Source organism: Phacochoerus africanus, chromosome 4 (genome assembly GCF_016906955.1).
Source record: "Phacochoerus africanus isolate WHEZ1 chromosome 4, ROS_Pafr_v1, whole genome shotgun sequence".
Taxonomy (NCBI): Eukaryota; Metazoa; Chordata; class Mammalia; order Artiodactyla; family Suidae; genus Phacochoerus; species Phacochoerus africanus.
In genome coordinates this window covers 84,527,697-84,555,322 of record NC_062547.1, presented here as the reverse complement: position 1 = coordinate 84,555,322, position 27,626 = coordinate 84,527,697, and the positions used below count along the sequence as shown (strand labels likewise).

Genomic DNA, 27,626 nt, shown 5'->3' with positions numbered 1-27,626 from the left:
ACTACAATATTGGCTCTGGGTTTGTCATAAATAGTTTTTATTATGTTGAGATATGTTTCCTTTATAACTACTTTCTTAAGAGTCTTTATCAGGAATGGATGTGGAATTGGAAACACTACTTTTAAACAGGTGTGTAGTACTCCATTATGAAATGAACATTTGCCATTTTTGGACTGCTTATTGTATCAGTGAGAGATCTACTCAGGGAACCAGAAACTACTTTTAAGTATTTCAGGAGAAACTGTTTAATGTAGGGAATCATGGGAGTTCCCGTCATGGCGCAGCAGAAACGAATCCAACTAGGAACCATGAGGTTGCGGGTTCCATCCCTGGCCTTGATCAGTGGGTTTAGAATCCGGTGCTCCTGTAAGCTGTGGTGTAGGTCGCAGACTCTGCTTGGATCCCACGTTGCTGTGCTGTGGCTGTGGTCTAGGTCGGGGGCTACTGCTCTGAATAGACCCCTAGCTTGGGAACCTCCAAATGCCGCAGGTACGGCCTTATATATGAAATCATTAGGGAAGAACTAAAAGAATAAAAGAAAAACATTGAAATAATCCACAGGTGGTAACCATAAGGACCAGCTTCTACTCCTTGGGCTAGAGCAACAAAGGGATAGAGTTGGGGTTTTCGGAATCTAGAAGTTAGAGGGGAGACCCTGCAGAGTTGTAATGTGGACTTCTGAAGAAAAAGTGTTGCCCACTGGTATTTGTACTGGTATGGCAGAAGCCTCCTGGAACTGGAGCTTAAACCTCTTAGTTGAAAGGACTGCTTGGCTAGTGTGTACTTCCAGAATCAGAGGAAGGATCCCTGAAGAGCTGAGGCTCAGACTTCTGGAGTGGGTTCTGTTCACCTGCTATCTTAAAAACTTAAAGTGCCCTGTGCATCTGGATCTCAGACATGGAGAAGTTTAGCCAGTGTAGTTGGTGGTAATGTCTCAGTAGGTTTGAGGAGGAATACTGTGGAGCTGCACTTCATATATCTAAGAAGTGACTCTTGCATAGTTGGTACTGATACCTCTGAGGTAGCTAGATGAGGCTAGTTCAGGGAGTTCTAAAAGAGATTGGAGGGAACTCCCATCATGGCTCAGCAGTAATGAACCCAACTAGTATCCCATGAGGAGCAGGTTCAATCCTTGGCCTTGCTCACTGGGTTAAGGATCCAGCATTGCTGTGAGTTGTAGTGTAGGTCACAAATAGGGCTTGGATCTGGCATTTCTGTGGCTGTGGTGTAGGCAGGCAGCTGCATCTCTGATTCGACCCCTAGCCTGGCAACATCCGTATGCTGTGGGTGCAGCCTTAAAAAGACAGAAAAAAAAAAGGAGACTGAAACTGACTGCCACTGCCAGGGCTTAAGACCTTTGCCAGACAGATGCTGATGGGAAACAGTAGACAAAAACACAAGTTTTTCTACCTTCCTCCTGCCTTTCAGTCTTTTCCATATTGGGAGAACTTAACAAAGGTCATTATTGCAGTGGAGAAATGTAGTTTGCAAAATTCCTGTCAAGTAGCACAAAAGAGTATAGAAGGGTGGATTTAAAAAAGAACAGTAGGCTAATAAGTGGCATGCTCTGCCAAAATCCCCTCTTTGCTTTTGAAGAATTCTGACTCATGAGTTAGAGTTGGTTTCCCACATGAATCTGCAAAAGCCTGATCCTCAGTGTCCCCCGCAACCCTGGTATTCCTCCACCCCCTCAGCTCCCCTTAGTTATGGTCATATGAATTGGGTCTAGCCAGTGAGACTGCTGTTATGTACTACCCTCCCTTTTCCGTACCCCTCCTGTCTCTCTTAGCTCTACCTCAATTGTGGAGCAGGACCATGTGGAGCAGGACCATGTGGAGAAGCAGAAACAGTTTTTTCTTCTGATAGTGCTGGCAGTTGAAGCATCCAGTCTTTGATGGCAGCAGTGCCAGCAGTGGCTCACAAGTTCCTGAAGAGAGGCAGCCCTATCCATATAGCTGTTACCCACAGTGCAGTCTCAACTGGGGTTTTCTTGCCTGGTCCCCTCTGGTTGTTTTCCATTTCTGATCTCATTTATTCATATTTCTTAACAATATGAGTTGCCTTATACCTTCTAGATGAATTCCTTTTCTTCAGTGAGCAAGAAGCAGTTTCTGTTGCTTTAATTTCGAGCACTTGATTGATCGAATTTAATAGAATTTAACTATTTCCTTGTTAAAGAATTTTTAACATTTAGTGTTTATTTGTTAAAAAGAGAGATGCTCTGCCTAGGTAACTTGAAATCTTTGACCTTAATCAATATTGGACAGGATATTCAGCAATGACTAGAATAAGGGTCAGATCTTCATTGTAATGGTGGTGCTAGGTGGCTGAAACTTCAGCAGAAAAACCAGCCAGCATCTTTCACAAGCAGAACCTGGGAAAGGAACCTGGGAAAGCCTGCTGAAGAATGAGGGAATCTCTCAAAAGAGAAGCCAGAGAAGGGGAGTTCAAAATTGTGTGTGTAAACCCTGTCCATGTCTCTGACTTCTGAACACACATGTGTGAGGTAAATGGAAAGCAGCTGGAAGTGATGCGTCACCGCCACCATGGCAGAGACTTAGGGGAGTTAAAACTCCTTTAAACCCACTATCTGGAGTTCCCATTGTGGCTCAGGGAAAATGAATCTGACTAGTGTCCATGAGGATGCAGGTTCGATCCCTGGTTTTGTTCAATGGGTTAAGGATCCAGAGTTGCCATGAGTTGTGGTGTAGCTCAAAGACACAGCTTGGATCTGGCATTGCCATGGCTGTGGTATAGGCTGGCAGCTGTAGCTCTGATCCACTCTCCCCCATTCCCCACAGCCTGGGGCCTTCCATATGCCACCACATGCGGCCCTAAAAAAGAGAGACTCTTTTTAGCTGTAGGAACCAGAAGGGCCCAGTTAATGAATCTGGAAAGAAAAAAAAAAAAAAACTAGAGTATAACACTACCCAAATTTGAACCTGACCCTCAGCAGTGTGTGTGCAAACTGGATTGAAAACTTTCTGAACTGAGATCCTAGATGCTGCCCATTAAACACATGACAGAATTGTCCATTTGAGTCTAAGCAAAAAATTGCCTGCTAAAACAAAAACTATTTTTCAGAGTAATATAATCCAGAGTTCACAACCTAACGTTCACTGTATGTAAGATCAACCCAAAATTATTCAGCATACAATGAACCAGGAAATTGCAGCACATTCTCAAGGGAAAAGACATGAACAAATGCAGAGTTCAAGATGAGCCAGATGTTGGAGTTATCTGACAAAGATTTTAAAGTAGCTTATATACTTATTTGAAGTAAAAGAAAATATGCTTATAGTGAATGGAAAGATAGCAGTTTTGCTAGAGACAAAGGAAAGAACCAGTGGGACTTTTAGAACCGAAAAGAATGACATTTGAAATAAATGTTCTCTGCATAAGATTCATAGCAGATGAAGAAGACAGAAAATTGAGATTTTTGAATTTAGATCAGAAGTCATTCTTAGTAGTAGTTTTTTTAGATTTTTGTGTTTGTTTTAAATGAACAGAACCTCAGGGATCTCCAGGGCAATTTCCAATTAAATGGGTTCTGCAAGTCTCAAGAGAAGGGAGAGTAAAAAAATATTTGAAGAACTTATAGTAAAAAAGTTAACCAAATTTGGTAAAAAATATAAATTTACAGATTCAAGAAGCTTAACAAACACCAAATAGATAGTCATAACCATAGTCAAATTGTAAAAACTAAAGGTGAAAAATTTTCCAAGTATCCAGAGAGAAATAACACATTGGTGGAGAATGATTCAAATTACCATACACTTCCCATTAGAAACCTTAGAGGCTCAAAGACATAATGTAGTGAATAAAAAACACTTTCAGTTCAGAATTTTGTATTCAATGAAAGTATCTCTTAAAGATGAAATGAAATAAAGATGTTTCTCAGATAAAGGAAAACTAAGAGAACTTGTTGTGGGCAGACCTGCATTATAAGAAATGCTAAAGGAAGTTTTCATGCAGAAGGGAGATACACCAGAGGCAAACTCAGATTTTTAGGAACTAGTGAAGAGCATCAGAAAAAAAAAAATATGGATAAATATAGATTTATATTTTTCCCTCCTAATGCATTTAAGATAACAAAAAATGGGAGTTCCCACTGTGACTCAATAGGATCCATAGTGTTTATGGAGCCCTGAAATGCAGGTTTGATTCCTGGCCCAGTGCAGTGGGTTAAGTATACAGCATTGCTGCAAAAACTGATTTGGATCTGATCCCTGGCCTGGGAACACTGATTTGGATCTGACCCTGCAGAACAGCAAGAAAAGAAAAGATGATAAAGGTACAAAAAATGTGAATAAACCACTGTCTTAAAAAAACTGAATTTGTTGATTCCTCCTACTAAGAAAACATGCCCGCATAATTTCACCAGTATATTCTTTGATACGTTCGAAGAAATAACCCCAATTTTAGACAAACTTTTTTTGTTGGCTGCTTGTGCAGTGGCTTATTGTGGGATCCCAGACCAGGGATTGAACATGGCCCACATAATTAAACTCTACTAAGCAACAAAAAAATTAATTATTGAAAAGGCACATAGATGAACCTCAAAATTGTTATACTGAGTAAAAATGGTATATACTGTCTAATTCCATTTATATAAATTTATTTATAGAGAAAACCAGTGTACAGTGAAAAAAGCAGAGCCTTGGTTTCTGGTAGATGGTGATAAAGGAAGAGAAGTTCTTGCAGACAAGCATGAGTAGTCCTTTAGGGGTTATGAAAATGAAAACATTTTCATCTTGAGTGGCATTGATTTAGTAGGTTATATACAAGTGAAAAGCCATAGAATTGTACGATTTAAATGGATAAAGTTAATTGTGCATTAGTTATATCTCAGTGCAAGTTTATTAAAAATTGGGTGGCTTTTTAAAAATTTCTAGCTGAGTTTTCCTACATCCTGTCCACTGAGTTTAACTTTTTACATTATCTTTTCATTCTGTTTTCCCCCACTAGTGAAATCCCTTCTAAAGCATCCTGTCATACTGTTCCAATCTAGACTTTCAGTCTTCTGCATAACTCTTCCCCTGATTGTCTTCCTGGGAAGTTCCTTTGCTACTATTTCTGGATCTCAGTTGCCTCTTACTTGGTACTCCCTCATTTAGTGGGAAGCATATCTTCCAGTTCTGAAAGGTAATTTTTCATCTTCATGGTTTACACCTTTCATACTGAGTAGAGCCTGAATGTGCCTTTTCTCTTGGATTACTTAGTTTTCCTATAGAAGAAACTTCCTTGCAGGTAGAAGGAGATAGAAGGAGCAAGTATGGGTCCAAGCCTTCTGGGAGTCAAATTAATATGAGCACTTTTCTTTACCTGCTTCCCCCCGCCCCCATCTCCCTCCTTCTTCCTACACCTCTCTCTACCATTTCTCTGAGAGATAGAACCTCTAATGTTACGGTACAGTGGGATGGACAAGTCGGGTTCCAGGGGATCTAGTTGTACCTTTTAATAATGCTTCTACCTGTACCTTTACCTTTAGGGGGGCTACATGATGCCTTCAATACAAGTTGGCTTCTTCTGTCTACTTTTCCCTTGTATATGTTTACTTTTCAGCATTGTCAGGCCTGCTAATAAGTCACTTATCACATTCCAACTTTAAATTTTTTTGGCAACTTTTTTCTTCTTTTTTTGTGTGAATTTATGCCTCTTTTGTTCCTATAAGATTATTTTGATAGGTAGTGAATGCTGTGGATGTATGTTAAAGCCTTAATTCTCACTGTGATGGTAATTTGGAGGTAGAGCCTTTGAATGGTAATTTGGTTTAAATGATATTATGAGAATGGAGCCTCTCATGGTGCCCTTATGAGGGGATTAGAGACCAGAGAGCTCTGTCTCCTCCATGTGAGGACACACTTAGAAGCAGCTGTCTGCAAACCCTGAAGAGAGCCCTTACTGAGCATCCTCCCATGCTCACATCCTGATCTTGGTCTTTCAGCCTCCAGAGCTATGTGAAATTTCTGTTGTTCAGGCTACCCAGTCTGTGGTATTTTTGTTATAGCAACCCTTACTAAGAACTAAGACAGACCAAAAAGTGGATATAAATGCCACTACACCTTTCGATACATTTTTTGTCCTTAACAAAGAATGTTGACATGGTAAAGGATGAGGCCCACTTACATTTTCCTTTCGTAGTTGACTTTCTTCCAAAGCATGCATTTTCATTTTCAGTGGGGGGCAATACTTGGTTCTTGGGAAAGTAAAATAATCTTAGGTATTCGAATATCTAACATGGCTCTTTAAGAAAAATCTGCTGGACAAAATCTTAATTCTTACTATTTCTCTTACTAAGGAGAATTTATTTTTTTCAAGGTGGGAGGTAATAATGCAAAAAGCTTGAAAAACGTTTTTCTGTAACATTTCCTTTTTTCTTTAATTAATTTCATGGAATAAGTCTTTGGATTGTTTGTTTTTGGAGACCATTTTTCCTGGGCATAGTATGTCTTTCTGATCTGTATGTAACTTCAATATTTTATTTAAAGAAAAGATAGTATGTTTGAACTTTCTTTTACATTTTCCTTTTTCAAAATGCCAGTTAAAGCATTTGCTTGACCCCACTTTGTCCATTCATTATTATATTTCTTTAAGATTGTTCAGCGTGCCCCTTTTAGCCTTGTTTGCTTTTTATTGCTTCTCCTGGTATAGTTTCAGCTCATTTCTTTTTTCTTAGCTATGTAAGTTTATTTTTCATTGCCTGCTGCCTCATATCTTTTTAGCGTTTAAAAAATTTTTTTCCTGAAGATAGGTCATGTTTTCTTTTATACCTACCACCTCTTGTAATTTTTCATCTAATTTTGGCTCTTATCCCTTATTTGTTTCCCTCTAAAAATCATCTCTTAGGGCTCAGACTAGCATGAGACTGATGATGAACTAACCTTAGTCATAAAATTTAAGAGTACACCACAAACTCAGTGATCAAGACAAATAGTATTTTAATGTATATTTTTAAGAGTAATTCATAACCAACAAAACTATATCCACAGTGAAATTCTAAATAAACACAGGATCAGTTGTGTTTGAATGACACACTCTATCTGCAGTAGTCCCCCCTTATAGTAACACAGTTTTGATTTCTACAGTTTTAGTTACCTTCAAGGTCAGAAAGTATTTCATGGAAAATTCCAGAAATAAACTTTATAAATTTTAATTGCATGTTGTTTTTTGAGTACATAATGAAATCTTGTATGGGCTGCTTTGTCCAGTATATCCATGCTATGTACCCTACCCACTCATTAATACTTGCATAGGAAAATTCTTGGTACAGTTGACCCCTGAACAGCATGTGTTTGAACTGCACAGGTCCACATGTACTCAGAATTTTTTCAGTTGTAAATAGTACCTACAGTACTATCCAATCCAAGAGTGGTGGGATACATAGATGGGGAACCCGGATACAGAGGATTGACTATAAGATACTTGGGGAGTTCCCGTTGTGGCGCAGCGCAAACAAATCCAACTAGGAAGTATGAGGTTGCGGTTTGATCCCTGGCCTCGCTTGGTGGGTTAAGGATCTGGCGTTGCTGTAAGTTGTGGTCTAGGTGGTAGACACAGCTCAGGTCTGGTGTTGCTGTGGCTGTGGTGTAGGCCGGTAGCTGTAGCTCCAATTCAACCCCTAGCCTGGAAATTTCCACATGCTTTGGATGTGGCCCTAAAAAGCAAAAAAAAAAAAAAAAAAAGCAGATTCTCGGGCTTTCTACTGTGCACAGGGTCCATACCTCTAATCCCTGTGTTGGGTCAGCTGTACAAATAGGGGTTGGTACTATCAGTAGTTTCAGGCATCCCCTGGAGGTCTTGGACCATATACTTCTTGGATAAAAGGAAACTATTGTAGTATGTGTTTAAAGGGGTTATGTGTGAACATGATGTGAGCTTTGCTCTGTTTAACAGGACCTCTTTAACAAATATACATTTCCTTTGCCTTGTAGACCTAGCTGCCAAAACGTTTCAGTTTTTAGCGATTCAAGGCTTCTGTGTTATTCAGACTCTACTTGAAAGTTGGTACATCTCCCCTTTATGCCATCTATCCCTCAGATTGTTGATGGTAGAAATGGCTACTTTGTGTACAACTTTCTGTCAACTCCATCTCTGAGTAGGTATTGATTGAGATGTTGTATCTCATATAAATGTCTGACATTTAAATGAAGTTTTCAAGTACTTTAGCTTTGTAGACTGTTATTTTATTCCATTCATATGTATAACTTTTTTATGTATTAAAAGCTAAAAGTTTTCCACGTATCCAAACTTTGAAACATAGGTAGAAGAAATCATATTTTATATACTTGACAGATTTAATAATTTGGCACAGTTTACTTGTGTTAATTTCAAGTTTTATCAAGTCACTCACACCCAGAGGAAACTTAATGGCAAGTTCTTCTTTTTAGGAATATTTTCAGTGTACCTTTGGACTCTGGAAGATTGTGAGGAAGTTTTGAAGACAGAAAAGTTGAAAGAAGTGTTTTCTGGAGAAACTAGTGTATTTTGAACTACAGTTGGCCTTCCGCATCTGCTGGCTCAGCATCCACAGAAAAGGAGAGCTAACTGTACTGAGCTATTTTATACGAAGGATTTAGGCATCCGAAATTTTGGTATCCAAGGGGAGTCCTCAAAACAATCTCCTGCAAAAACCAAGGGATGACTATATATGTATTATTTCTTTTTATTTTCTGAAGCTGTAATGAGAATGTTGAACATAATACAAAATGTAAAACATTTTCAGTAGTTGCTAGAAATATGATAATGATTATGAAGTAAAAGTTTAAAAAACTTCTGGGCTATTTAGAACAGTTGATTGATCAGTTAAATTATTTATTTAGTTCTTCAGATAGTATATATGCTTCCTTTCCTCCAAGAAGCTTTTCTCAATAACTGGACTCCATTCTTAAGATTTCTGAGTATTTGGCTTTCAGTAAAATTTATAGTCACATTTTTGAGTGTTAAATATCTTTTGTGTTTTTCTATATTCATAATTACTGAAGCAGGGTATGCATTGTCTTGTTTTTTTCCTTTTCTTCTCTGGAGCACACCCTACCTCCCACCATAATCCTGACTGTTATGCCCAGCACATAGTGATTCAGAAAAAGTTTAATTTGTATCCTTTAGCCAGTTAAAACTTTGATTTGTTATCTCAGTCTTAAAAAAGAAGTTGTTTCATAAGCTAAAGAACATTGTGGAATTGTCTTATATTTTTTGTTAAATAAACTGATGAGATAACAGATTGATACTGTTAAAAGGGAGAGAATAAACAGTAAGCTCTTCCAGTACAATATGTAGATTGTGTTAGGCAAATAAGTGTATTATTACATTGACCAGAGAAGACTCTTTCTCCCTTAAGGCTGAAATTGAAGACTCTTTCTCCCTTAAGGCTGAAATTGTTTACAGGAGAGGAAATCGACTGTACTTAATCCAGTGGAAGAAGAGGTAGCATTTGTGGTGTGATCCTGTCATATTTTAATTCATTTATGGGGGGGGATCAAGTATATAAAATGTTTGTTTTATATATTCTTTTTTTTCTTTCTTTTTAGGGCCTCACCTGCAGCATTTGGAAGTTCCCAGGCTAGGGGTCAAATCAGAGCTGCAGCTGTTGGCCTGCGCTACAGCCAGAGCAACGTGGGATCCAAGCTGTTTCTGCAAACTACAGCTCAGGGCCATGCTGTGATCATAGCTCACAGCAATGCTGAATCCTTCACCCACCAAATGAGGCCAGGGATCAAACCTGCATCCTCACAGATACTAGTCAGATTCGTTTCCATTAAGCCACAATGGGAACTCCCTCATTTTATATATTCTTATGAAGAATGTGAAGCACTGAACCAAATAGTTGACATTGTCACTGGTTGTTTACGTTTTGATGCAAGAAGTTTCCTTTAGCCATCTAACATAGATCTGATGTAATGTTCATTTTATTTTTGCTTCTCATTGGAAGCTCTCCCAGCTGTTACAATCAAAGCTATGTAAAAGTCTAGAAGTTAATTTGAGATGTTATTTTGTGATAGAATATAAAAATATCTTGTTTATCAAATTTAATGAAATAAAACTATTGAATAATTTGAAAAAGTAGTAAATGTCTTTCCTAAAATGTATTTTGGTCTTTTTTAATTGTACTTTTGGTGCTATTCCCACTAGTAAAAACTTAAAGCATTTGATGATAAATGTTTTTGCTGTAGGGTATAACACTTCTAAGAATATAATTAACTTTGCTTTTCGTTTTCTCCTTTTTTGTCCATAGCCTCATGATTTTGATGAATGTCGATTTGATATTAGTGTAAATGATAGCGTTTGGTATCTTCGTGCTCAGGATCCAGATCACAGACAGCAGTGGATAGATGCCATTGAACAGCACAAGGTAGGTCTCCAGTGTTTACCTGTCCATAGAGGACTAGGCAAAAGATTGGTGGTAACTCCTTTAAAATAATATTGAAATGTATGTGTGTTACTGAAAAGCTGAACATAATTTGGATGGTAAAGATCAAAGCAATGCGGATGTAAATTTTCGAAATAATTTTATTTCTAACATTTGAGTAGCACTAAGGGAATTTGCTGTGGTAAATATTTTAAATTGTTGGTTAAAACAAACTGCCTTTTTATATAAAACAAATCTTGGTTTTTATATTTAGGATTTGCTTCATAATAAATGCCTTTTATATGATCTGGATAAAAGGATTCTTGAAATAACATTGGATTGTAAAACCCTAATGTTTAGTATAAACATTTGTAAACTTAAATTTTTGTAAATATGAAGCTTTTCAGTAATAAACTTTTAGGAAGTCTTTCTTATATAAAAGTATAAGCTATATTCTTATAATTTAAAGCTAGTTTTTTACTTCTGTTATGAATAATTGGTAAGTAGGCTAAAGAAATATATGATATTAATACATCTGTATTAGTAGCTAGTTCAGTATATTATGATACAACAAGGAATATGTAAAGTTAGAAAATCACCATGCCATTCCTAAATGTGACTTAAGAAATCTTTGAACTTGTTCATATACTTACTTGTCTGTACTTGTTCATTTGGGTTTCACAGAGTTGTAGTTGAAATACCTGTTTTGGTTATTTAATAGGCATAAAACATATAAATGCATGGTTGGAGTTCCCGTCGTGGTGCAGCGGAAACAAATCCGACTAGGAACAATGAGGTTGCAGGTTCTATCCCCGGCCTGGCTCAGTGGGTTAAGGATCCGGCATTGCCATGAGCTGTGGTGTAGGTCACAGTCACAGCTCAGATCTGACGTTGCTGTGACTGTGGCATAGGTCAGCAGCTGTAGCTCCGATGAGACCCCTAGCCTGGGAACTTCCATATGCCGTGGGTGTGGCCCTAAAAAGACTAAATAAATAAATACTCATATATGTGTGCACACTCATGTACACACACACACCCACCAAGAAAAACCAGCCTGGCCTGGAATACTGCAGGCACATTCTATTGATCATGCATTAACTTTTCTTTCTTTTCTTTGTCTTTCTTTTTCTTTCTTTTTTTTTTTGGTGCTTTTCAGGGCCGCACTTTTGACATACGGAGGTTCCCAGGCTAGGGGTCTATTCAGAGCTGTAGCTTCCAGCCTACACCACAGCCACAGCAACGCGAGATCCGAGTCACATCTGTGACCTACACCACAGCTCACAGCAACACCAAATCCCCAACCCACTAATTGAGGCCAGGGATTGAACCTGTAACCTCATGGTTCCTAGTTGGATTTGTTTCTGCTGCGCCCCAAGGGGAACTCCAACTTTTATTTCTTGATTATGAATTTTTCCCAGCCTAAAGAAATCTGGCTCTGATGCTTTTTCTCCCTGTTATTTGTTTTGTTTTGTTTTGTTTTTGTTTTTTTGTCTTTTAGGGCCACACCAGCAGCATATGGAGGTTCCCAGGCTAGGGGTTGAATTGGAGCTGTAGCTGCCAGCCTACGCCAGAACCACAGCAACATGGGATCTGAGCCATGTCTGCAACCTACACCACAGCTCATGGCAATGCCAGATCCTTAACCCACTGAGTGGGACCAGGGATCGAACCCTCTGGTTTGTTAACCACTGAGCCATGATGGGAACTCCTCTCCCTGTTTTAACTTTAGAATTATGTTGCTTTAAAACGTTTTATGAATCTTCGTTATCTTGATATTATTACTCAGAAAAGAGTTTAAAATGGGAGTCAGTTTTCTACTATTTAAAAGAGAGATGGAGAGTTCTCACTGTGGCATGGTGGGTTAGGAACCTGACTGCAGCATATCAGGTCATTGCAGAGGCATGGGTTCGATCCCTGACCTGGCCCATTGGGTTAAAGAATCCAGCATTGCCACATCTGGGGCATAGGTCACAGCTGTGATTTGGATTGAATCCCTGGCCCTGGAATTTCACATGCCTTGGGTGTGGCCATTAAAAAGAGAGAGAGAGAGATGAGTCAATAGCCAGGACATGGAAGCAACCTAAATGTCTATCAACAGATGAATAGCTAAAGAATATGAGGTGGGAGTTCCCATTGTGGTGCAGCAGAAACGACTCTCACTAGGAACTATGAGGTTTCAGGTTTGATCCCTGCCCTTGCTCAGTGGGTTAAGGATCTGGTGTTGCCATGAACTGTGGTGTAGGTCACAGACGCAGCTCGGATCCTGCATTGCTGTGTTTGTGGTGTAGACCAGTGGCTACTGCTCTGAATCCCCTAGCCTGGGAACCTGCAAAAAAAAAAAAAAAAAAGAGGTATGTATATAGTGGAATACTACTCAGTCATAAAAAAGAATAAAATATTGCTATTTTCAGCAATGTGGATGGCCCTAGAGATCATCGTACTAAATGAAATGTCAGGCAGAGCAAGACAGATACTATATCACTATATGTGGAGTCTAAAAAAAAAAATAATAATACAAATCAGCTTATTTACACAACAGAAACAGATTCACAAACATAGAAAACAACTTATGGTTACCACAGTGGAAAGGGGAGGAGGAGGAATAAATTTATGGAATTAACAGATACACAGTACTACATGTAAAATAAACAACAAGGACTTACTGGATAGAACAAGGAATTCAGTGTCTTGTAATAACGTATAAGGGAAAAGAATCTGAACCTGTACACCTGAAATTAATACAATATTTTAAATCAATTATAAATTTTAATAGTAATAATTTTTTAAAGACAGATGAGCTAGAATTCCAAAATCTCAATGCTTTGGAGCCAAGCTGACCTGGATGTAGACACTGCAACTTCTCCCATGTACAGTATATATGTGACCTTGCATGACAGTTCACCTTTTCTTAGTGTAAGGAATACTTGAAGTAATATTTGTGAAGTTATTTACCAAGGTGGCTGATATATATTTCCCATTTATGACATAGTAGAAAAAGAAAACATTTTGGAGTCACAAGTAAATTCACTAAAATTATACCATGTTTTTTTCTGGATGAAGAGTTCTATGTTATAAGAATTGCTAAATGTGTATTAAGAAGCATGGCCTATTTTGTATAGTTTATCAGGGCCAGCCCTCTTACTAATGATTAAAGACAATATTTAAAGACAGTTTAAAAGAACTAATTTCTGTGTTTTTCACTGAGATGACCTTTAAATGCTTATTTAATCAGTTGATTTAAATTCCAAGGCTTGTTTTTTTTCTTTTAATTAAGCATTTTTTTATTTTGCTTGTTTTTAGTAAAGCTGATTCAGGAATCTTTGCAAGTCCTCCTTTTGTTTTTTCTCCTTGGATCAAGGACGCAAAAAGTGTATATTTCTTCCATATCATTGATTTTGTTGTACCTTTGAGTAATGGATAGATATAATCTTTGAGTCTTCTTCAGAGCATTATGACTTAAGCTGAATAACAGATTTTTGGTGAATTTAAGTTCTTAGAAAATAGATTCAACAGCAAGGCTCCAGATACATTGAATAAACTTTCCTTTCTGATTTCTAAATATAGTTTATTCACAGACAAGGGAAGAAAAATGATTATTATTTAATTTTAATATAAAATGTTGTATGTGCCAACTAGACAACATTACAGTGAAAATTTAATTCGGATGTGAATTCTAAAAATAAATTGTTTAGGTTATTAAACTAACATAGGAGGGAGAAAATTCAAGTGCTCTAACCCAACATAACCAGCAAGGTTTTCTTTTAGTTTTATCCCTGTAGACGAGGAACAGGGAGGTAGTGAGGAGGTGTTTACTGATTCATTCTGCAGTATCATTAAATATTGAATGTGGAAGCTGAATTGAGAGATTTTACTATTTAAACAAGCATTCTTGTATCGATATTCAAAATTAAAACCAAATTGCTGGAGTTCCTGTCGTGGCTCAGTGGTTAACGAATCCGACTAGGAACCATGAGGTTGCGGGTTCAATCCCTGGACTGGCTCAGTGGGTTAAGGACCCGGCATTGCCGTGAGCTGTGGTGTAGGTCGCAGACATAGCTCGGATTTGGCATAGCTGTGGCTGTGGTGTAGGCTGGTGGCTACAGCTCCCCTCCGATTAGACCCCTCGCCTGGGAACCTCCACGTGCTGCAGGTGTGGCCCTAGAAAAGACAGGAAAAAAAAAAAAAAGCAAAAAACCAAATTGCTAAGGCATGATGATGATAGGAGCTACTGTTTGTTAAGGTTCACCAGGTACACATTATTATTACTTCATGTGCTTTATTTTCTGTCTACTAACCTGAGAGGTGAGAAAAATATTGTTTTACAGAAAAGGAAATTGAGGTTTAGATTAAACTTAGGTAACTTGCCTGAGACTATATACAACTTGTTGGTTAATGAATTCTTAGGATTCAATTTTCTATTTATTATGCTTTCTATGAATTATCATTGGCAGAATGTTTGAAAATAATTACCTTAAGCTCACCTCCTGTGTGTCAGAGTGTATTGTCTGAGTTCTGTTACCGTATATATACAAGATAAACATGGACTCATCTTTTTGCCATGGATTGCCAAAACAAAGTTATATTGTATTGGTCAGACTTCAAGCACTGGATACTGTGGTTTGACACGTATGGGATTGAATCCTGGTATAGTTAACATAATAGTTGTGCAACCTTGGTAAATTACTTAAAGGAGAAAAGATGATAGTATGCAGTATATACCCCCTCCCCCCAAAACCTCAAAAAACAAACAAGCAAGCACAATAACAAAGTTATAATAAATCATGAATATTGTACTTCAAAGTTGACCAAGATTCCCATCATTCTAACTTAGTTCAGTTCAGAGTTACTTTCATGGCACCATTTGTTCTTATGATGGCTGGACAGGACACTTGGAACAGTAGACCTGTCTTTTTCTCTTCTGATAAAATCAGATGGGCCCGCATTGCCTTTTCTTGGTATCGGGCCTTGGTTAGGGCCTCTCTGATAGGTTTTTAGTTGGAGAAATTGAAGGTTTCCTTCTTTTCTTTCCAGGAAGCCATTGTGCTCATTATAATAACCTTTATGTATCAGTCAGTTTCACACACACACACCAGGAGTTCTATTTTACCGAACCTTTTCAACAATGATAACATAGTGGAAGTGATGGTGGTAGCTAACGTTTTTGAGGATTACAGTGTGCCAGATATGGTGACAAACACTTTGTATACTTTATCTCATTTTATTCTCCACCATCTTGTGAGGTTAACATTATTATCCTACTTTTACAGATTGGGAAATTGAGACACAGAGAGGTTCAGTAACTTGTCCAGAATCAAACTGCTTATTAGTGAAGAAGCCAGCATTCATACCCAGGTTTTTCTGACCTTAGAACCAGAGTTTATGGCTAGCAAGCACTGCTGCAAATATAAGTATATACTTATGTGAAATATAATTTGTTTACTGAAATCATGTGATTCTTGTATTACAATTTTTGTTCTCATATTCTTTATATGTTCTTCATATCTCTAGTGTTTGTTTTGGACCATAAACGTAAAGGCTCAGAGATAACAGCTTCTTTGTAGGAACCAGCAAAGCATTTGACACAAATCTTCCAGTTGAAGTAATTTATAGTATTGTAAAACAGATTTTATGGGGGAAGTTTGTGGGTTTTGGAAGTTTGTGGGTTTTGGAAGTTTGTTTTTTCTTTAATCTTCTTGGTTGGTATTAGAACGATTACTGACAGAAATACGGTAGGGTACTTTATATGTTTTTTCTAGCTCTGCTGTTTTGTTGTCCTTGGTATTCATTCTAGAATGATTTTCTCAGGACAAGGAAAGTTTAAAAATGATGATTCTATGATTTAAATTTTCTTAATATAGTAGAAATCACATGACTCAGTATGATACTAGACAAGTAACCCCTGTGGAAGGAAGGTATTTCTGAGGTCATTCTTAAATTTAAAGATTCCCTTTTATTTTAAAATATGGAAAAAGCCATATGTATAACAAACCAGTAATTTTATTTTGGAATAGTGTACTGGCTTTATTATGTGGAATCTATTCATATTCTGCATTTCTCCTTAGGATTTGAGACAGCATCAGATAAAATTTTGAAGGTGGAGTTTGTTTTTAATCTTTCAACCGTCTGCCATGTTGTCTTTGAGGTTAAATAAGATTGTATTTGTGAAAATGAGTTGAAAACTAAAAACTATGAATGTTAAGATGTTTTTTTCAAATTTGTATAAATTAATATTTTTCGAGGAAGATGTGTCTATTCATTATCCAAGGGCTTCTATGAGTGTTTTCTGTGTATTAGTTAATAAAGGAAATAAGATAAACCATCTGTTGATAGTATTATTTAAATGAATTATAGGGTTACTCCAAGAATCTTTTACAGTTGCAAGGCATGTAATTTTGAATAGACATCATTTCTCCTTACTATGAAAGAAACATACTCTCCTACCCCACCAACCCACTCCTCAAAAAAACTAGCAGGAAGGCTTTCCTTGCACTAATAAATTTAAGAATCATGTTGAAAAATTTCAATTTTTTGGCTCAGACAGAGTTTGTGGTAACCCTGACATTTCTTTATTTCCATAAGAAAGCAACCTTTGTATATCCTGAAATTTTGGTGGTCTTGGGCCACCCATATTCCCCATATTTTGAAAAGTATCTAAGACATAAGGAGTCATAGGAAAATACACATTTAGGGAAGAACAATCCAGATAATTTCTACAGATGTTGATTTTCTGTGGTGGGAATCTGCAAGCAGTTGTTTTGCAGTTTAAGGTGTGTGGATTTGTTCCTTTGTGAAGATCACTCATTCACATGTGAAGGTCTATTTGATTATTTTCAGAAGAAAGGTTTATTCACAGCCTGAGAAGCTGAGGGTTTTCTGTCTGAAGAAATTATGTGGGATATTTTTTAAAGGGATTTATACATTTTACTTGAAATGGGGTATTAAAAAATTTCTTACTAGAAGATTTTTATGGTTGAGCAACCTAAATGATACCAAAGACTTACTTTAAAGATCTTTTTAAAATTGTGTTGCTATTTGCCAAAATGATTTTTTTTCCTATAGTACTCCAGGGTCAGCTTGACCACGGTGCTTTTTCTCAAAATTTAGGAGGAATTCCTGCTTACTTGACTTCTGCTTAATTTCTTTTGTCTTAAATTTGACGTAAGGTTATTAGAAACTATTTTAAAATAGCTAGGTGGCAGAATATACCTGCTTCTTCTTAGCACTTTTTAAATATTAGCAGCATATCATACTATCTCTGTCACTTTTAATCAACTATAATATTGGAAAAATTTAATAGATACTAGCAGCTTGTCTGCTTTATAAATGATTATCATGTAAACTTAGCTTTGCATTTTGAATCTTATTTAATTGGCAAAGGCTTAGGAATGCACTTAAAAGTTTTAGGACTATAACTTTTAGTATATACTTTGATTTTATTGGATCAGTTGATTAGAACCATTTCTTTTACTTTATTTGCATTGGAGCATAGTGATGGAGGGAAGAAGATGGAATCAAATTTTACTAATTCTTTACATTCAAGAGTTTTAATTTTTGAAAAGTTCAAGTCTGATAGCTGTCATAGTAATCAGGGCTCTGCCATTTTGCTCAGATAGTTGTAGAAAAACCTAGGTAGGAGGTATCATAGCTGAACTTTATTACTCAGCAGAAAAAACTTCATTATGGCTCTGGTGTTTCTCTTATTAAGATAAGGAATTTGGTTAGTTTCTAACAGTGGGAATTAATTGCTAAATCACAGTAATCCATACATGGTTAGTAAAAATTTTTTTAACACTTAAATGTAGATAAGTATCATACTACTATGATACAAGTTGGTGAAATCAAAGAAGAAAACATGATACCAGTGTCCTGGAATAAAAATAATTCAAGTGTTAAGTGCTGTTAAAATAAGTTTTTTGGATTTTGTTGCCTGTAATTTTCATGCTTGCAAAAGCTGAGTTCAGCTGAGCCAACATCTGTGGTTTGTATTTCCATGTGTTACCTAAATGCTTCATGAAGTACATCATCTTGAAAGGAGGAAATAAATTTCATTAATTTATAGTTTTCGAAGAGATTCTTTGGGAAAGGTGTTTATCTTTTATCAAGATAGTAAGGAAGGAACCAGAGGATTTTACGTCGAACAGTGAATAAAGAAGATATTTAGATAGCTAATCATATTAACTATGTGGCCAATTGAGGAGAAGTAACTTGACAGCATTTTATGCTAAAAAGGAGAGAGGAGTGCTGCATGTGTGGCCCTAAAAAGCAAAAAAAAAAAAAAAGGCAAGGAGAGGAGTTACCACTGTGGCACAGTAGGTTAAGGATTTGGTGTGGTCTTTGCAGTGACTCAGGTTCCATATGCTGTGGTGTGGTCAAAAAAGAAAAAGAAGAAAAAAAAGAGTCCAAAAGACTTGATCTGGCACTTCATTAAAAGGATATTCAAATGGGTAATGAACATATGAAAAAGTGGTCTATGCCATTAGTCATCAGATAATTGCAAATTTAAATCACGGTGAGATACCACCAAATACATGTCTGAATGGCATAAAAAATAAAAAGATTTAATACCAGGTGTTGGGAAGGAAGTGGTACAACAGATGTAAACTGGTACAGACACTTTGAAAAACAGTTTTGTAGTTATCTACTGAAATTGAGCATAGTTGTCTATTTAGATCAGGTGAATGTTGAAAAATTGAAAAGATCTCACAGGTATTGTTATACTAGGTCTATCCATTTTTATTTATTTATTTTTTGTCTTTTTAGGGTCCCACCTGTGGCATATGGAAGTTCCCAGGCCAGGAGTCAGATCTGAGCAGTAGGTACCAGCCTATACCACAGGCACAGCAGCTTGAGATCCAAGCTGTGTCTGCAACCTACACCACAGCTCACAGCAACACCAGATCTTTAACCCGCTGGGTGAGGCCAGGGATCAAACCTGCAACTCATGGTTCCTAATCAGATTCATTTTCGGCTGTGCCAAGATGGGAACTCTTTTTTTTTTTTTTTTTTTTTCATCTAACACCATTTTCTCCTTCTAACACAGCTTTGTTAATATTATATTGTAATTTTACCACTCATTTGCTTATTCTTGGACCTTTAGATTGTTTCAGGGTTTTGTTTTTGTTTTTTTGTTTTTTGGCTTTTTTTTTGCATTTAGTATTTACTGCCTTTCTATGTAAAGCATTTCTCTGTAGTTAATTGTATCCTCATAATAGCTTCTCAGAAGTAGAATTGCTAGGTTTAAGGGTATGAGTGTTTTTGATATATGTTGCCAGATTGCTTTCCAAAAAGATTGTGCTGATGTGCATCCCATTTGCAGAATGTGCAGATCTTCCTTTCACTGCACCTTTACCAGCATTATTAATTTTTTAGCCCTTTCTAAGTGAAATAGATTAAATATGTTCTGTGACTTTATTTTCTGTTTTGACTTTTGTAGAGGTGCTATATGATTATTGTAAGTAATTCAAACAGTCTAGACAATACTGAAAACTACAAAAAAGAAAGTGAAAATTCAGACCATGTAGAAATGACGACTGTTCATCCTTGTTAAAGATTCCTTCCAGATACTTCTTTGCATGTACACCTTACAGTTTTACATAAATGATGCCATATTGCTTTGTAGCTTTTCCTTCCCTCAGCAGTAATTATGGCTATATTTCCATGTTTGATATAAATCTCAATTTCTTCCTTACCCCTTAAAGGAATGCCTGTCTTTTGTAGAAAATTTAGATTTGAGATCAAAGCCCCAGAATAATTAACAATGTTCATTTGCTGATCCTTGTTTTCTGTTTTTATATTTCTTTTAAGGATCCTCGCAGGGAAGAATTAATGGTTCAGGTCCCATGGCCAGATACCATCTTAACATTTCAACCATTCTGCAAGCACTACTTACATATATTAAACCTGTTCCCCTTATTAGAACAGTTAAGAGAACTTAAGAAAGTAACATTAATTATTTTGCCACTATCATCTGTTTGTAATGAGATAAAAAGAATGGAATTATGACCATTTCATTTTGTGCCTATGAAGCTTCCTTCTAAAAAAATATACATTGGCCCCTTTTTCTTAGGCATATCATGAAATAAGGAAGTTAATGAGCAGTGTTGGTATTTTGTTACATCTGTTACTAGCTTCTTTTTAAATTTTTCTCTTTGGTCATATCCACGGCATGCAGAAATTCCCAGGCCAGGGATTGAACCCGAGCCTTAAATTTATTTTCCTCTATGTAAGTGTTCCTGGAGTTGAGATTTAAAGGAATATCCTGCTTTCATGGGAAGGCGGAGAAGGAATGGTAGGTAATACTTAATAAGCACTTATGTAATATAAATATTACAGTGTATTATTAAAGATTTCTTCACTATAAAGCAGACTTATATCCTTGTCTAAGTGCCACTATTTCAAAACTGATAATATTTCCTTACAGCAAACAGATGCCAGAACAAAAGACTTCATTACAATAGTACTGATACAACACATTTTAAGTAATGGATACTAAATGGATATGGAGGCTGATAGCAGTTTAGTGTAATTGTACTTCTACCTTAACAGGGACTTCTAAGCAGTGTATGATCCAAGGAGAAACATGAAGCCAAATAGGATTTAAAACAGATAGTGAAGAATCAGATGTCTATTTTTAAAAGAACCACTCTGGCTACACTACAAAGGATTCCAAGAGGAACAAGACTAAATAAAAGCAGTTAGAAATTTGAGGGATTTATCCAGATGAGACACTAGGGGACCATAACTAGAAGATGGCAGTGGGAAAATCGAGAAAGGGACATATTTGAAGGAAGAAGCCAAGTCTCTGGATGTTGAGGCCGCACAATAGTAATTAACATCATGGGCCCTTGAATCTGGAATTAAATCCTGGCTCCCTTACTTACCAGTTGTGCTGCTCACTGCATAAAATCACCTTAAAAGTGGGTGTAATATTAGTACCCATATCACTTAGACTGGTAAAAGGATTGAAAAGATAATGTACTTAAAGCATTTAGGGTCATGCCTGGCACACAAAGTAAGTAAAGTATTAGCTTTTACTGTTGGTATTGGTGTTATAATTTATCCAGTGGCTCTGGAATTAATATATAAAATATCCATGTAAAATTGCTCAACTCTTCCATCAGCCCTCCTCTCAAAGCAAAACAAAAAAGATCTCCCTTATCCTTTTGTTTTCTAAAGCTATGGTGGAAAAATTGTTTAACAGACTTTCTTTATACAGCCTCATTTGACTTACCTAGTTATTTCTTACCCCCATTTTAAAGTCACTAACAATTAGACTCCCTCAAAAGGTAGAATTTTTTTTTTAAAAGATGACTGAATTCAGAGTATTAAATTTAGTTTTATTTAGAATGATCTTTCAAGCCAGAAATTGGGTTCTTAAAAAGGTTTTGGTACAGAGTATGGACTTGGTGGTTTCCTGATAAGTCTATTTTAATTTATCTGTATAAATTAAAGGATATATTATGGAATCCAAAGCCCTAAATCGTAAGTGTAAGAAAGAGGTAGGTCTGAAACCAAGGAGAGTGGGGGCAGCTGTGGTTACTCTACTTTTACAGTACTATATTGTATCTGCGCTTTGTTTTTTAGTACTTTGGATTGTTTTCTGCTGCTCCTCTAGCATTTTTTCAACACTTATGTGATAAGGCCCTGGTTAACCCAGCCTCCCTCATCTCACTACAACACTGCTTGTTTAGATTTTTCTGTAAAGAAAGCTTATCTCATGCTCTTTTAGCAGAAAGTGCAAAATGAATAGACAAGTTCCATAAGTGACCTTCAAATAGGGGTTTTTAATTTGATATTGGTTTTTAAATTATGATAACAAGAATGACTAGGAAACTTTGAATGTTTGAATGAAACTTTGAATGTTTCCTAGTACCAAGAATGACTAGTATGATTTGAGAAAAGTATCTAGAGGCTAAGCAAATATAATAACTCAGTGAAGTTAACTGTATTGCAGCTGGGTTCTAGGCAGTTAGAAATGGATAAACTCTTCTTTAATATCATTTTATTAAATATACATTACGATTTCTTTGATTCATGAGGCGTTACAATTTCTGGAAGTCATTGTAGTTTGAACCTCTCCTCATCGGGTACATTATAAATGTTCTTTTTCTGTTAAGTTGTGTTATGTTTTATCTTAACAAAGGATTCAACAAAGGACTATCTTATATTTGGTCTCCACTGGATATATACATTTTTAGTCAATTTTTTAAAAAATTGGATTTAGTATAGAAAATTATAGTTCTATACTAGCCATATCATTTTAAAGATGAAATTTTAATATTTACAGGTGTGAAATTGTCATGCCAAACTTTATTATACCAAATAATATGTTTATGATTACCTATAGTCATAAATAAAATTGTTGCCGTTGCTCTAATTTATTATGATACTATTAACCATAATCCTGTTGATTAAATTGTTCTCTTGGTTATAGTATCTTGGTTCTCATGTGATTTGCTTCAAAATTATAATATTGAAAGTAAATGTGTGGGGAGTTCCCATTGTAGCTCAGTGGTAACAAACCTGACTAGTATCCCTAAGGATGTGTGTTTGACCCCTGGCCTCTCTCACTGTAGTTAAAGATCCGGCATGGCTGTGGCAGTGGCACAGGCCAGCAGCCGCAGCTCCAATTCAACCCTAGCCTTGGAACTTCCATTTGCCTCAGATGCGGCCCTAAAAAGCAAAAAAGAAAGACAGAAAGAAAGTAAATGAGTGAATGCCGACTACAAAGCAAGCTTATTTGGGTTTTGTTGTTGTTTTTTTCGGATTTCAGAAATTCAGGTCCTGGTAAATGCTCCGTTGTACTTATGTTAACATTAAAATCTCTCTTATGTTTTCTCTCTTCCTGTAATTAAAATGGAAGGAGACAATGGAGGGACTGTGTCACAAAATAGATAATTTTTGACAGCACGAGGAAGTTACTTAATTTCTTTCTAAGTTTTTTTGCTATACTTCTTGCTGGAGAGTGTTATTAGGAAAATGAATAAGCTTTTCACAAGACAGATGCTGTGAAAAAAATGCTGCAAACCAACCTTTTCTTAGATTCTTTATACCACTGTTATTTTGACTAGATGGGCTGATAGACTGTACAAAATGAAAATATATGCTTATTTCCTGTATGAATGAACCAAACAATAAAATTTAGTTAATAAAATTTGCTGGAGTTTTCTTTTAAAATCAGTTTTTAGGCATTTTTGGTCCTTTATTAAATTTATAACTTTGAACCATATGATTCAGTTTATCGTAATTTTAAATATTCTCAAAAAATCAAGATACGGAAAGTACATGTAAAAGAATTAATCTGAAGGTTACTGTTGTACTTTGACCAATAGTAACCTTTGTACCAGCTTTCCAAGTACAGTGCTTGGAAAATGCTACTGACCCCCTCTAGTGGGCAAAAGGTTGTTTTTGTTTGTTTATTTGTTTTAATAAGGAGGAATATTATACCAAAGATATGGTCTCATTACTGTAATATTTTAAAAATATAATAATCTTTGTTCCGTATAGGATATGTCCAGTAAGTATTTCATTGAACCAAAATGGCATTTTATGTTTATGTAAAACATGTTCAGGGATACTGCTTACAAACTTGCAAATTTGAGAAAGAAAGGGTTTTTTTGCAAAGCAATTGGTGTGAGGGATCTTTAAGCATATATATTGAAAGGAGAAAATATTCCTATAGTAAATGTATTTGAATTCCATGTTAATTAATTTTAGATAGCATTTGGTATTTTCAAAAATTTTATATTGGTGGAGTTCTCTTATGGCACAGCTGGTTAAGGATGCAGTGTTGTCACTGTAGTGGCTTGGGTCACTGCTGTAGCACAGGTTCTATCCCTGGCCCAGGAACTTCCACCTGCTATGGGTTTGACCCCCTTCCTCAAAATTATATTGACTGTAAATAAGCTCCAGTTTTTTCTTGTGGAAGAGTGGGATTAAGAAAAAGCCAGCATGCCTTTTAAGTATTATCTGCAAAATCATACCAATGAGATTTTGAAAGCATGTTAAGATTTTTATAAGAAGATTCAACAGTGAATATCAGTTGTGACCCATTTCTATCCTTGGGAATTTGCCTCACCCACCTTCAGAAAGCACACCTTATGGGTGTAGAAAGTGAAATCCTCAGCTAAGACATAGCCAGTGAGAAATTCCCAGTGCCAGGAAATGTCTGATGAGTTCTTGGGATTGTGACATTTAATACTTCAACTCAAGTTATTATCTTTTCTGTTTCATGATGTAATCTCCTGCTATGAACAAAACGTCTTCTTTTAAATAGCTGCTAGACAGAGGAAAAGCAACTTAGAAATTCAGGATAAGTATTGTTGAGCGTTACCTGGTGGGACAGTGGCTTAAGGATCCAGCATTGTCACTGTGGTGGCCTGGGTTTGATCCCTGGCTCAGGAACTTCTGCATGCCATAGGTGTGGCCAAAAAAAAAAAACCAAAAACGAGATGAGTATTGTTACCTTTGATGTGAACATGTTGAAAGCCAAAACAAATGTCATTTTGCTACTTACAACATTGCTACTTTTCAGAATAATTTTGTAACTATCTTTTAAAATCATTTTTAGCTCCTGTGACAAAGTGTTTTTAAAATATTGATATCTTTGATGATAGATTAGATTTTTGAGAGAAATTCGGGACTAAATCAGAGCCATGTCATGTGAATGAGAGACAATCAAGCTTAATTATACAGTTAGCTATTCCTTTAAAGTAATGAAATGGTTTTAAAATTTTTATTTTGTCATTCTCCAAAATCATTTTCAATAGCTCCATTTTGTGGCTATATCATAAAATCACTCTAAATATTGTGACATCAAGAATCTTTTATGCAGGAGTTCCCGTCGTAGCACAGTGGTTAACAAATGGGACTAGGAACCATGAGGTGGCAGGTTCGATGTCCTGGCCTTGCTCAGTGGGTTAAGGATCCGCCGTTGCCGTGAGCTGTGGTTTAGGCTCGGATGCCAAGTTGCTATGGCTCTGGCATAGGCTGGTGGCTACAGCTCCGATTACACCCCTAGCCTGGGAACCTCCATATGCTGTGGGAGCGGCCCAAGAAAAGGCCAAAAAAAAAGAATCTTTTATGCAATGTAGTGTCATTGGCAGAATTACAGACATTTCCAGAATGACCAGTTTTTTAAACAGTGAAGATTCATTTGCATGCGCATGTGTATATTTGCTAAGCATTTTATTTATTTATTTTAAACATTTTATTCATATTTAAAGTTACCTCAGTGCAGTTGGGATGACAGATGAACCCCCATTATTTAAATTGAATAAAACGGAATTGATGTTCATGAATATACTGTGTTTTCTTTTTCCTTGGAGTGATGTATATAATGAGATTTATTTAAGTGAAACTTTATTAGAGGTAGAAATACAATAAACTCTCAGCCTCAGTATTCATTTATTATCCATTACTTAAAATGTATGGCGACATCAGTATTGCTGTAGTAGAGTCTTTTGTTCTATATGATATTGTAAGGAGATATTACTGTTTTGAAATAACCCTGAAAAAAAAGGGGGGGGGGATGTAAGAAGTATTTTTTTTTTTTTGTAGTCAAAAAACATTTAGTAAAGCTTCGTAGCATATATATTTTAAGATCTTAAAGTTGGGGAGGGCGTTTGTTTTACTTTGTCTTTTGTCTTTTTAGGGCTGCACCTCGGCATGGGGAGATTCCTAGGCTAGGGGTTGAATCGGAGCTGTAGCTGCCGGCCTATGCCCCAGCAACGCCAGATCCGAGCTGCGTCTTCGACCCACACCACAGCTCATGGCAACACCAGATCCTTAATCCACTGAATAAGGCCAGGGATCGAACCTGCAACCTCATGGTTCCTAGTCTGATTCGTTTCTGCTACGCCACAGCAGGAACTCCCCAGATCTTAAAAGTTTTGACTTACTCTCCTTAGGACTCGTTGATATAAAGCAGGTAAATGGAGAGGGTAGATTCATTTGGATTTGAATTTCAAATTGTTAGGTGTTAATATTTTTCAAATAACTATCCAGGATTTGTTTTTAATATTATAAAATTTTGATTGTAAATTATGGGCTGGTTTTGTATTTAAATGGTTAGTCCAGATTAATTTCTGTTCAGAAATGAATGACATATAGGTGTCTGAAATAAGTGACTTTGAAGTACATTGTATTTTTAGTCTCTAGATAGGTTTTTATTTTTTTAACTTGAATTTTTATTTTATATTAGAGTTGATTTGTAATGTTGTATTAGTTTCAGGTGTACAGCAAAGTGATTCAGTTTATATTATATATATATATATATATATATATTCTTTTTCAGATTCTTTTCCAATATAAATTATTACAGAATATTGAGTAGTGTTCATTCCCTGTGCCATACTTGTTGGTCCTTCTTGGTCGTCTGCTTTTTTGTTTTTTTTTTGTAGGGCTGCAGCAATGGGCACATGGAAGTTCCCAGGCTAGGAGTTGAATCAAAGTTGTAGCTGCCGCCTATGCCGCGGCCACAGCAATGCAAGATCCGAGCCACATCTGCAACTTACACATCTCATGGCAACCCTGGATCCTTAACCCACTGAGCAAGGCCAGGTGTTGAACCTGCGTCTGCATGGATACTAGTCAGGTTTGTTACCACTGAGCCACGACAGGAACTCTTGTCATAAATTTTATATATAGTAGTGTGTGTATGTTAATCCCAAACTCCTAATTTTTTCCTCCTCTCCTCTTTTGCCTTTGGTAACCATTAGTTTTCAAAGTCTGTGAGTCTGTTTCTGTTTTGTAAATAAGTTCTTTTGTAAGCTTTTTTTTTTTAGATTCTATATGTAAGTGTTATCATATGACGTTTGTCTTTGACTTCACTTACTGTGATAATTTCTAGGTCCATCCATGTTGCTGCAAATGGTATTATTTCATTCTTTTTTATGGCTGAGTAATATTTCATTATATATATGTACCACATCTTCTTTATCCATTCCTCTGTCAGTGGACATTTAGGTTACTTCCATATCTTGGCTATTGTCCAGTCTTCTATATTTAAAACTAATGAAAAACTTTGCCAGCCAGTACAATTAAAATGTAGAAACACTCTATTTAGAAAGTTAGCATTATTGTGGAATGAGAAGAAACTAAAGCCATTTCAGTTAAGGAACCTGGCTCAGTACTTTTGTTCCATTATTTCATAAGAATTCTCACTTTTTTATGAACTGTATGATTACTGTAATTAGAATTCTCTTTTGGTGGGATTCTGTTATATTGAAACAAGCTTAACTTTTTTACTTTAGCTACTTTTTGAAGTACAATTTTTAAA

The 27,626-nt window shown here is 36.3% G+C and overlaps 1 protein-coding gene across 2 annotated transcripts in view; it reads left to right on the top strand.

Moving 5' to 3' along the window:
• The window catches only part of CERT1 (ceramide transporter 1), a 124,127-nt gene that overhangs the window by 32,862 nt on the left and 63,639 nt on the right, over window positions 1-27,626 (top strand). For both annotated transcript variants that reach the window (XM_047778119.1, XM_047778118.1), the window contains one exon: window positions 10,235-10,351. In XM_047778119.1, the coding sequence (XP_047634075.1) occupies window positions 10,235-10,351 (117 nt within the window). The remainder of the gene's footprint in view (window positions 1-10,234; window positions 10,352-27,626) is intronic.